The 12,189-nt window shown below is 35.4% G+C and overlaps 2 protein-coding genes across 5 annotated transcripts in view; both read left to right on the top strand.

Moving 5' to 3' along the window:
• The window catches only part of LOC131804694 (inhibitory POU protein), a 97,313-nt gene that overhangs the window by 43,151 nt on the left and 41,973 nt on the right, over nucleotides 1-12,189 (top strand). The gene's annotated exons all lie outside the window — the stretch shown is intronic.
• On the top strand, nucleotides 7,730-11,710 carry LOC131804692 (uncharacterized). Its single transcript, XM_059127753.1, has 2 exons — nucleotides 7,730-8,653; nucleotides 8,719-11,710. The coding sequence occupies exons 1-2, from the start codon at nucleotides 8,067-8,069 to the stop codon at nucleotides 11,693-11,695; spliced, it is 3,564 nt and encodes a 1,187-aa protein (XP_058983736.1). The 5' UTR covers nucleotides 7,730-8,066; the 3' UTR covers nucleotides 11,696-11,710.

Raw genomic sequence — 12,189 nt, 5'->3', positions numbered from 1 at the left:
TATCATTTCTAGGTGGTATTTTTGGTAGAAGACACCTGGATTCACATAGACCTATAAGCGGCGTTTCAATTTCTCTCATATTAGCAACAAATTGTTTTCCAATTTATAACAAATGAATACCATTTTCAAGGCAAACCTTGTTCCGGCGACAAACGTCCAAAAAAGTCATTAAAACAAGTAAAAAAGCAGTAAGTTCGGCCGGGCCGAACTTTGAATACCCTCCACCATTTGGAACGAACTAGAAAATTTTCAAAAAAATAAAATCCAATAAAAATTCTTTTAAAATCTTTAAAATATCTAATATAGGAAGGTGCCGATATATGGGGGGATATACGATATTGTGGACCTATAAAGACAAATCTATATCTGCGTGTAAAGTACTCACAAGGAACTCCGTGTGTGGATTTTCAGACAATTCCATTGAAAAGCGTGGCTAACATCATCAAAATACCGAATATCGCGGGAGGTACCGTTATATGGGGGATATACGATGTCGTGGACCTGTATAGACAATTCTCTCTCAGGGGGTGAAGTACTCACAAGGAACTACTTGTGTTGATTTTAAGACAATTCCATTGAAAAGCGTGGCTAACATCATCAAAATACCGAATATCGGAGGTTACAGTTATATGGGGCATATACGATATCGTGCACCTATATAGACACTTTTTTGGATTTTTAGACCATTCCGTTGAAAAATGTGGGTAAAATCATCAAAATACCAAATATCGGGGGTACCGTTATATGGGGGCTATACGATATTGTGGACCTATATAAATAATTCTCTGCCGAGGTATAAAGTACCCACAAGGAACTCCTTGTGTGGCTTTTCAGACAATTCCGTTAAAAAATGTGGGTAAAATCATCAAAATACCGAATATAGGGGGGTACCGTTATATGGGGGCTATACGATATTGTGGACCTATATAGATAATTCTCTGCCGAGGTATAAAGTATCCACAAGGAACTCCTTGTGTGGATTTTCAGACAATTCCGTTGAAAAATGTGGGTAAAATCATCAAAATATCGAATATCGGGGGGAACCGTTATATGGGGGCTATACGATATCGTGGACCTATATGGACAATTCTCTGCCGAGGTATAAAGTACCCACAAGGAACTCCTTGTGTGGATTTTCAGACAATTCCGTTGAAAAATGTGGGTAAAATCATCAAAATACCGAATATCGGGGGGTACCGTTATATGGGGGCTATACGATATCGTGGACCTATATGGACAATTCTCTGTCGAGGTATAAAGTACCCACAAGGAACTCCTTGTGTGGATTTTCAGACAATTCCGTTGAAAAATGTGGGTAAAATCATCAAAATACCGAATATCGGGGGGTACCGTTATATGGGGGCTATACGATATTGTGGACCTATATACATAATTCTCCGCCGAGGTATAAAGTATCCACAAGGAACTCCTTGTGTGGATTTTCAGACAATTCCGTTGAAAAATGTGGGTAAAATCATCAAAATATCGAATATCGGGGGGTACCGTTATATGGGGGCTATACGATATTGTGAACCTATATGGACAATTCGCTGCCGAGGTATAAAGTACCCACAAGGAACTCCTTGTGTGGATTTTCAGACAATTCCGTTGAAAAATGTGGGTAAAATCATCAAAATACCGAATATCGGGGGGTACCGTTATATGGGGGCTATACGATATCGTGGACCTATATGGACAATTCTCTGTCGAGGTATAAAGTACCCACAAGGAACTCCTTGTGTGGATTTTCAGACAATTCCGTTGAAAAATGTGGGTAAAATCATCAAAATACCGAATATCGGGGGGTACCGTTATATGGGGGCTATACGATATTGTGGACCTATATAGATAATTCTCCGCCGAGGTATAAAGTATCCACAAGGAACTCCTTGTGTGGATTTTCAGACAATTCCGTTGAAAAATGTGGGTAAAATCATCAAAATATCGAATATCGGGGGGTACCGTTATATGGGGGCTATACGATATCATGGACCGATATAGCCCATCTTCGAACTTGACCTGCCTGCAGACAAAAGAGAGATCTGTGCAAAATTTTAGCTTTCTATCTTAATTCGTTTAGACTGTAGCGTGATTACAACAGACGGACAGACGGACAGACGGACAGACGGACAGACGGACAGACGGACAGACGGACGGACAGGGCTAAATCGTCTTAGAATTTTACGCTGATCAAGAATATATATACTTTGTTGGGTCTAAAATGATTATTTCGATGAGTTACAAACGGAATGACAAAGTTAATATACCCTCCATACCTTTTTTGGTGGAGGGTATAAAAAAGGCTGTTGCACATTAACAGACAGACAGATGGGAGTAGGATAAAGTGTATCTTGCAGTGCTATTCGATAGCATTTACTGTTGCTTCCTTTCTCGGATTCTACAACACCCAGAGGGATGTAATAAACCTCTCCGCAATGCTATTATCAAAAAAATTACCTTCGAACTGAAGGAAAGACAAGGCAGGAGACCCAAACAAACAAAGGATGAAAGCAAAATCTATTACGCGGCAAACCACCCCAAATTTATGTGGCAATTTGTTGTTTTACGATTGTGTACAGCGCGTAAAATAAAGTGTATCATTTCCCCATTTACGGCACCGCAGCTCAGTGCATTCAGTGTTTTGCCGCAGCGCAGCGCACCGCACCGCACCTCACCCTACCCCACCCCTCAACCTGAACCCGTTTCCACTTCTATCCTAGTCACTGTTTCAATTTATGAAGATTTGTGAGCTCGTTTGTACCTTGCCTTATGCGTTGAGAACTGTGGTTAAAGGGCCATTCAGCCTGGTGGTGGTTCTTGTCCTGTGCCACTACAACTGTTGCCCCACTGCACTTGTTTTGATTTGTTTGGAATAATAACAGATGCTTACTGAAATGCTGCGATACTCACTCGCCTGTATTATTATTCATTGTCGAAAATTATTAATGGGTGACAATAGATTCTCTTCGGATGTTTGTACAGCTCTTTGTGCCCCGCATCCACCCATCCGTGTATGCAGTCCCAAGCGGCCGGGCCAACAAGAGTGCAAACAAAGCCCATTCGTGCTCTTTGTTTGGGCAAATTACAATTGTGTAAATATTTAAACTACTTGAAAATTACTCATTAGTGTTTGTTGCAATTAATGGCGGTTCCGTGGTCCGTTGGATTTGCAAAGCTGGCGATACCATTGACGTCGAAGTGGTCGATTTTTGATGTTTGCTATCTTGTTATGATTTGAAAAGACCATTTAGCAATTATCGTTTGTGTGTTGTGTTTTATATATTAATGGAATCGGAAATGTAATGTAGGTATCTATCTAAGCTAATCGGCATTCATATGTACATATGTCTAGTTAAGCTATCATTTTACTTGGGATAAATAATTATGTCCGACACAAACACGTATTCTACAAAAACAATACAAAGGATCCTCTATAAGTTGGGTAATATGATTTTAATAAAAAGCATTGGATCTCTTCTCTCTCTCTCTCTCTCTCTCTGTTTAATTTTCATAGTTTGCTTGCAAAAGACACTTTACACTCTTAGAAAAAAGCAGCAATGTCAGCTGTCTGTGGCCGATGTGTGAATGTTTCCGAATTCCAAGCAATAAATGTTAATTACAGAGCAGGAATATGTAAACCACGTTCAATACGAATAGAGACACTTGTCTTATCCGGATTGGTCAAAACATTTTACGGTTTTCGGGTGTGTTCCAACGACTGTGGTATTCATATTGTATTGATAAATTCCATTGGTAACTGCAAACCAGTACAGAAAGGTCAAACATCGGGAGAAGCCGATACCCTACACCACTATTCATATTTAGTAGAGCTACTTGTTACAAATAAAGGATTATATTAGGAATTGATGTGAAGTGGATCGTACCAATAATGAGCCTTTTTTGAATGCTTTTTAGTAGTTATAACTTGGAATCAGAGGGAACTATTTTATATGGGATGTATATCAGACTCTGAATCGATTTCCACCAAATTTGACTGAGGCATTTTTACCTCTCGTGCCAAATAACATGCATTATTTGACGTCGAACACTATTATATAAAGAAATATATCGGAATATATACATGGGAACTAAGTTTTACCAAATGTCGTATGTACTTCCAGGATAAATTCCATTAAATGTGCCAAAAATCCATCTAATTTGGTCCGATATTACAAATTGGAGGTCAAATCGGATGAAGATATATATCAAAGCTATACCCAAATCTGAGCCTATATTTACAAAATTTTGCTGAGGTATTTCTGAGCAGTATCTAATTTTTATGAAATGTATATTACAAATGTGGCGGATTAAAACACCAAATCGGATGAAACATATACATGGGAGCTATAGCTATATCTGTACGGATTTTTACGAAATTTGACATACTTGCTTCAAAATTGAATTCGTCACATTGGAAGAAATATTAATTATATGGCGCACAATAAAATTTATATCGGACGAAAATATATGTGGGAGCTATACATAAATCTGAACCGATATTTACAAAAATCGCCAAGCATGCTTCTGAAGTATACTCGGCCGTGCTTGGTGTGTATTAAAATTTATTTGATTCAGACTAATATTGAGAATTTGGTGCATAATGCTAATGAAATCCAAATCTGATCCGATTATCACCAATTTCAATAGGGTTCGTCCATGGGTTACAAAAATTATTTATAGACAATTTCATCTAAATCAGGCAACATATTCGACGGTTACAAAAATACATGCACAGACGGACGGACATGCAAAATCGGCTCAGAATGTGATTCTATGAAAATCATCAAATTTCGTTTCCTTCTCCATGTTACAAACAAATGCACAAAGACATAATAATGTACCACAGTGTGGCGCAGGTTATATATAGCACCATTTGGAAGGAATTTACAAAATTTAAAAAAAGCCAGTTGAGAAATCATTTTAAAAATTCCGAATACATCTGATATTTGGAATTCTTTACAGTTATAGCGCCATATAACTATAAAAAAAGCAATAAAAAAGTGGACCTCTTTAAACATTTATCCGCCAGCAAGGGTAGTTCCTAATACGAACTCCAAATAACAAGTTTGACATAATTCAAATCATACGAAGTAGTACCCATTGCGAACTCTAAAGTTTCGTTCAGAAGCTTGAGGGATTTCTACAGACAAACATGATTAAATCGACATAGAATTTTATGCTGATCAAAAATGAGATCTACAGTGCTTATTTTGAGGCGTTGCAAATATACCCTCCATACTGTGGTAGAAGGTATTGAAATAAAAGGAAATCCAGACCGCATTAATAAATAAAAAAATATCGGATTATAAAAATTATCACATTGCAATTGTCCAGATACCTATACTGTCACTTATATTTGCTTACTTTTGATACTTATTAATTAATAAGGTTTCCATCTGATACGACAAACTTGAGGCGAACTCGTTTTTTCATATTCATTTTGGACAAATTTTGGTATGAAGGAAAATGTCCATCACTAAGCAAAGAAGGGTCAAATCAATGATGTCAACGATACTATGTATCATTCATTTACTCAAAGACTGTCACATCCCAAAAAATGTGTTTTGAGAAAAAGCATTTTATGTTACCTATTGCAATTTGACCTCCCGAAAAAAGAAAGCAATATCACTACATGGAAAATTATTTCCAAAGAGTCCACGAGAAATAGTGTTGAGTATATGTGCAAGATCAAGCAGAGTTTGAATTATTTAAGTGAATATAGAGATAAAGCAGCCGAAAGGCCTTGTTCGCTCTCTGTTGGAAGGAAATCGAATTTAGGTTGCAATAATTGTTTGCTACTGCCTACTACTCGTATGGTAAGAATTTACAAACTCTTCGTAACGCAGGTGGCACAGCGGTTGTCGCAATTGCTCTCACTTTTGGGTAAAGAAACAACATCCAATAACAGTTTGTACAAGTTATCGCGTGAACAAACATTCCTATCGTGAAAATATAGATAAAAATCCATCTAGATTGGATGTGGCAAAAATCATCAAAATACGGAATATCGAGAAGAAGCTATATATACAAAAACGTGGACCGAAATACCCCATTTTCAATACTAATCATGGCTTAAAAAGAAACTAGGAAAATACAACCATGTACCCATAGTAGGGTATTTATGATGGCACAGAATAGATTAAATAAATTACCTTTGCCACCTTTCTGACCTTTTAGAGGTTTGTCCTTGATAAAGCCTGGGTTGTCCCAGTTTATTGACCAGCTTCTGTATGTCTAAGCATATGTTTGTGTGTCCATCTAGATTTTATTGGCTCCACGTGCCGGCATTTGTTGGAGAATGTGAGGGTTGGCCTTGTTAGAGTTGAGATTAGGCTAGTTTTTAGTCGAGATTGGCCTATTTTAAAGCTGAGTGGTCCAGTTTATTGACCAGCTTCTGTATGTCTAAGCATATGTTTGTGTGTCCATCCAGACTTTATTGCTTACACGCGCCGTCATTTGTTGGTAAGTGTGAAGAAAAAAAAAAAAAAAAAAAAAAAAAAAAAAAAAAAAAAAAAAAAAAAAAAAAAAAAAAACTTTTTGTTTTGGTCTGTAATGGTCTCCCTATTCTTGCCCCCCTCCCCCCCACCCCTTCTCCCTATTCAGTGCCGCTTTCCACTGTCCCCCATCTCCCTATTCAGTGCCGCCTTCCAATGTCCCCCTTACCCCCCTCCCCTTCATTGCACCGTCCTCCAACTCCCTATTCAGAATCGTTCTCCACTATCCCCCTCCCCGCCACCCCCTCTTCCACATACTTTCCTATCTTCCCATTGCTTTATACCGGCCCCTCTTCCATAGCATTGAAACAATCTCCCTGTTCCACAGAGCACTCTTCTTCATTAGACAATGATGCTCTTATCAGTACAAATTATGTTAGAATTGTGTGTCGATCTGTCGAGATGTAAGTCCGACCACTTACATGCTGTGACGAAATACATGCTTGTGACGAAAGTGAATTGTAATAGAAACATTGTTTATATTTTGGTTTTCGTCTTGGTCATATTTCAGATGCATTATTGATTATTGACATGTTTTGTCAGCCTAGAAGTGGAAGGCATGCTTTGTATTTGTATGAATAAATATTTTTCAGATTAAAAAGTGGGCATAGAATTGGGGACAAACTTGTTTAATTGGTCATAAGTTTTTTCTTTGAAGTTTACGATTAGAGAAAATATATTGAATTCAAAGTGTTGAAAACTAGGAAAGAAAAAATATATTTAGTTCTATAGACTATTTGACGCCCAATATGTTTAATAAATGTTGTGTGTGTGTGTGTGTGTATATACACGATTATTTTGACTATGTAATGCTTTTTTTTTTTTTTTTTCTTTCTTTACAATATATCGCATTGAAAGGAGAGAAGGAATTTCAGTTCTAAATAACTATTTCATTCAAAAACATCAATTTTTTAATTTTTTAATTTTTTACAAACTTATTATATAAAAATGGCACCACATACATGTGATATTTGCGGATTGGTTTTTTATATTAAACGTGAATATGTGAGACACGCAAAAAATCATTGTAATGTTTGCAAATTATATTTTAAAAACCCATACCAGCTAAAATTTCACCAAAAAAATCATGGTTATGTTCCTGGTGATCATATGTCTAGAACAAGTTATTTTACGTCACCTGATTTCAGTAATCAGCCAACATCTTTACCCAACGCTATAATGCAGCAAATCAACAATAAAAATAAAATTGAGAGCAGTTACTGCAAGGAGTGTGATGTAGCGGTTCAAAACATCGCTATACATTCACGTAGCGAAGGACATCGACGCGTTGTTCGTCAATTGCTAGAGGACAACATAAAAATCGTGAAAAGTGCATACAATAATAATATTATTACATACGAGTATGAAAACTCTAAAAACATTTTGCTGCCAAACGAACTTTTGATAGATGCGAAAGAACGCCTTGTTGCTCTAATAAATACGAATTTACATAAAAAGACAACAATTAAGTTCAATATTGAGCTTCAAGGAGAATACATTAAGCCTACAAATGAACAAGATGGTCCATCAACATCAAAGGATGCTGCTGTAAGCACTAAAGTGTTTACTCATATGTCCAAGATGACCTTGCTAACTTTGGCGGATGATGTAAATGAAGTCTTCCTTAACCATGCTGACCATATTCTTAACAATATGTCAGAATTTCAGGAGAGAGATTCTGGCTGGGCTTTACAGAAAATTCTTAAAATTGATGTTAACATTAATAAAGCCAGTTTGACTCGCGGTTCCCAGTATATTGAAACACCATTTTCATTAGCAAAAAAGAAAGCCTGTTTGAACATTAGAAATAATGATGAATTCTGTTTTAAATGGTGTGTGGTGTCCGCACTCGGTGAACCAGCAAATGGAAACCGAATCTATACATCATCCTACAACATTGATATAAGACAGGAAGTCTTGTATCTCCAAACGGGGATAGTTGTGGATTTTAGAGGATTGACATTCCCGTTGCCACTTAAAAGCATAAAAATTTTCGAAGAAAATAATAATAACATCAGTGTTAACGTGTTTGGCTACGAAAATGGGGAAGTTGTTGGTCCTTACTACCTTACCAAAAAGAATAAGCATCATCATATCAACTTGTTGTTATTACATAATGGAGAACAATTTCATTACATACATATTTTAGATATGTCACGGTAATATAAAAGCACGATAATACAAAACATGTTTTGGTTAACTTATTTATTATTTTTCATTTAAGGTTATTGAGAAACCAGCTAACAAAACATGTGAATGCAACTCATATTTGTGATGGATGCCTACAACATTTTACCACACATAAAATCCTTGAAGGACACAAGAAGGAATGCGGAGGTGTTGTGACAATTTTACCCGAAAAGGACAACAACACATTGACATTTAAAAATTTTCATAAAAAGGAGAGAGTGCCCTTTGTTGTATATGCTGATGCAGAAAGTATTTTGGAGGACGTTAGTTGGGGTACCATTAACGGGAAAAAAACGGTAACGGTAAAAAAACATATACCATGTGCATTTAGTTATAGTATACATTGTAGTTTAGATAATAATTTAAATAAGTTCAAATCTTTTAGTGGTCCCAATGCAGCCAATGACTTCTTAGAAAATCTTATTAAAGATTCTAAATATATTTATAATAATTATTTAACGAAGACTAGACCAATGAATCGTTTGTCACCCTTAGAATTAGAGGACTTTGATAGCAGTAGACTGTGTCACATATGTGAAAAAGAGTTAGGAAATGATAGAGTTAAAGACCATTGCCATTTAACAGGTAAATATCGAGGGGCTGCACACAATAGTTGCAATTTAGAATATCGTGTTGCCCGTTTTGTCCCAATTCTTTTTCATAATTTCTCATCATACGACTGTCATCTTTTCATCAAAGAGTTAGTCAGATTTGGAGGTGATATCAGCGTTATTCCTCTAAATAAAGAAAAATACGTGTCCATGTCATATTTTGTTAAAACGAAAGAGTTCGCAAGCACTTTAGATGACAATTCTATTCATTCTGAAAAAAGAGAGAAAAATGTACCTAACCTAGAATTAAGATTCTTAGACAGTTTTAGGTTTATGTCAGCAAGTTTGGATAGTTTAGCGAAAAATCTTCCGCCCTCTGAATTTAAGGCAGTGAGAACACAATTTCCAAATGATGCCGACTTTAACCTTATGACTAGAAAGGGTGTTTTTCCGTATGAATATATATCTTCTTTCAACAAATTATTAGAAAATCAATTGCCCTCCAGAGAAGAATTTCATAATAAGTTGACAGATAGTGAGTGTTCATTAGAAGACTATGAACATGCATTGCGTGTTTGGAACCATTTTAATTGTCAGACTCTTAAAGATTATTTAGAATTGTATCTAAAAACAGATGTTTTGCTTTTGGCTGACATATTCGAAAATTTCCGTGATCTGTGCCTACGAGTTCATAAACTTGATCCATGCCAATATATAACAGCTCCTTCACTGTCTTGGGATGCCATGCTGCTTTGTACTGGGGTTGAACTTGAGCTTTTTACAGACATTAATATGTATAATTTTTGTAAAAATGGTATTAGAGGAGGGCTAACTCAATGTTCAACTAGACACTCTGTCGCCAATAACCCCAGTATGTCAAATTACGATCAGAGTAAACCTGACGTTAACATTTACTACTTAGATGTTAATAATTTGTATGGAATGGCTATGACACAATATCTCCCAATAAAGGATTTTAAGTGGGTAGAAGAGGAAGAACTGGAAAAGTTTAATGACATTAATAAAATATTATCAATTCCGGATGATTCTCCAACTGGTTTCATTTTCGATGTAGAAATCGAATATCCAGCCAATCTTCATGATATACATAATGATTTACCCTTTTGCCCTGAAAACAAATGTATTGGGGGATCCAAGACCAAAAAACTAATTGCAGATTTTTCAGACAAAAAGTCTTACACCATTCATTATAGAGTTTTAAAGCAGTGTTTGAAACATAACTTAATACTTAAAAAAGTTAATAGATGTTTATCATTCACTCAATCTAATTGGCTGGAAAAATATATTATGAAAAATAATAATCTTCGGGCCAAAGCTACAAATGCTTTTGAAAAAGATTTATACAAATTATTCAACAATTCAGTTTACGGAAAAACAATGGAAAATGTTGACAAAAGGAAAATTGTTCAGATTAGAACTCATTGGGAGTCACATGGAAAACGATTGGGTGCTAGAGATTTTATTTCAAAACCAAATTTCCATAGTTTATCACAATTTTCGGAAGATATGGTGGCGATTGAAATGAATAAGGTCAAAGTAAAGTATGATAAACCCATTTATTTAGGATTCTGCGTTTTAGAGATATCCAAATGGGTGATGTATGATTTCCTATACGACTTTTTAAAAGTAAAGTTTGGAAATGATTTCATACTGAACTATATGGATACCGATTCGTTTATATTAACATTTTTTGGTCGAGACCTTTATCGAGAACTAACACTAGACGACATAAAGGCACGATTCGATACATCTGATTTCTCTCCATCTAACGTTTATAAACTACCGCTTCTTAATAAAAAGGTTATAGGTATGATGAAAGATGAGAACGCAGGTAAAACTATGATTGAGTTTGTCGGTCTTCGACCAAAAATGTATGCCATTAAAGTGAGTGATAGCGAAGAAGTAAAAAAATCTAAGGGTGTCAAAAAATGTGTATTAAAGAAATATACAATTGATACGTACAGAGATTGTCTGTGTAATAAACAAAATTATTTTAATAGCATGTACACATTTAGATCAAGGAAACATGATGTATATACAGATAGGATAACCAAAGTTTGTCTCAGTTTTCAAGATGACAAACGGTTTATTAGGGAAGATGGTATACATACGTATGCTTGGGGACACTACAGGATTAACGAGGACTTTACAGATCTAAGCAATTTACATTCAACAATCCCAATGGATGTAGATTTGGACCTCAATGAATTACAAAATTCAAACTTAGGTACAATAGATGAGGTTTTAGACTTTGCTAGTAACAATGGGAATACATCTCCCATGAATGTAGAAAATATATTACCAAATTTTGGCACATTAAACTCATTAGACTTAGCACATATACCACTATTAGATTTGAATTTAAATATTAATGATATACATAACATAGAATTACCTTCGCCAATAGAAGAACAATCTATTTTTAATATGCTAAATTAAAACATACGTTTGTATTTTTTTTTTTTAATTTACTTTATTAAATAAAGAACAATACATTTTTATTTTTGTATGCTTACAACTAAAATATAATAAAATGTGTTTTATTTCCTGGAGGGGAGGGATGGGCTTACATAACTTTTCGCACATTGCCTGTCAATGGTATGTACTCCACCATACGATCGTGAATAATAAGACAATACGATGAAGTATTTTGTGGAATTTGTGTATTTGTTTCAAATTCGATCTTTAAATCAATTGGACCATTTTTTACTGTTTCATTTTGACTGCTTATGTCAATAACAGCAACTGAATTGTCTTTAAAACTAGAATAGGTTAGAAGCGGTTGTGGTTCCCTCATATAATATGTCTGTTGAAACTTGCTATACATATCATAAAGTATTGCATAACGATTCTCAGAGAATTTTAGATTTAAATCATCATAGGGATAAGTCTCCGAATTCAAATGAACTTTAATGTTTTGAAGATCACAATGA

This window comes from Musca domestica, unplaced genomic scaffold, assembly GCF_030504385.1.
Source record: "Musca domestica strain aabys unplaced genomic scaffold, Musca_domestica.polishedcontigs.V.1.1 47, whole genome shotgun sequence".
NCBI lineage: Eukaryota > Metazoa > Arthropoda > Insecta > Diptera > Muscidae > Musca > Musca domestica.
The sequence above is the reverse complement of the archived record's forward strand: the minus strand, read 5'-3'. Positions and strand labels throughout refer to the sequence as shown.

Bases quoted from the DNA above. Each gene is read 5' to 3' on its own strand.
- LOC131804692 (XM_059127753.1), top strand. From the start codon at position 8,067: ATGTCCAAGATGACCTTGCTAACTTTGGCGGATGATGTAAATGAAGTC. The intron at 8,654-8,718 runs GTAATATAAAAG...TTTTCATTTAAG, and splicing joins CATATTTTAGATATGTCACG to GTTATTGAGAAACCAGCTAA.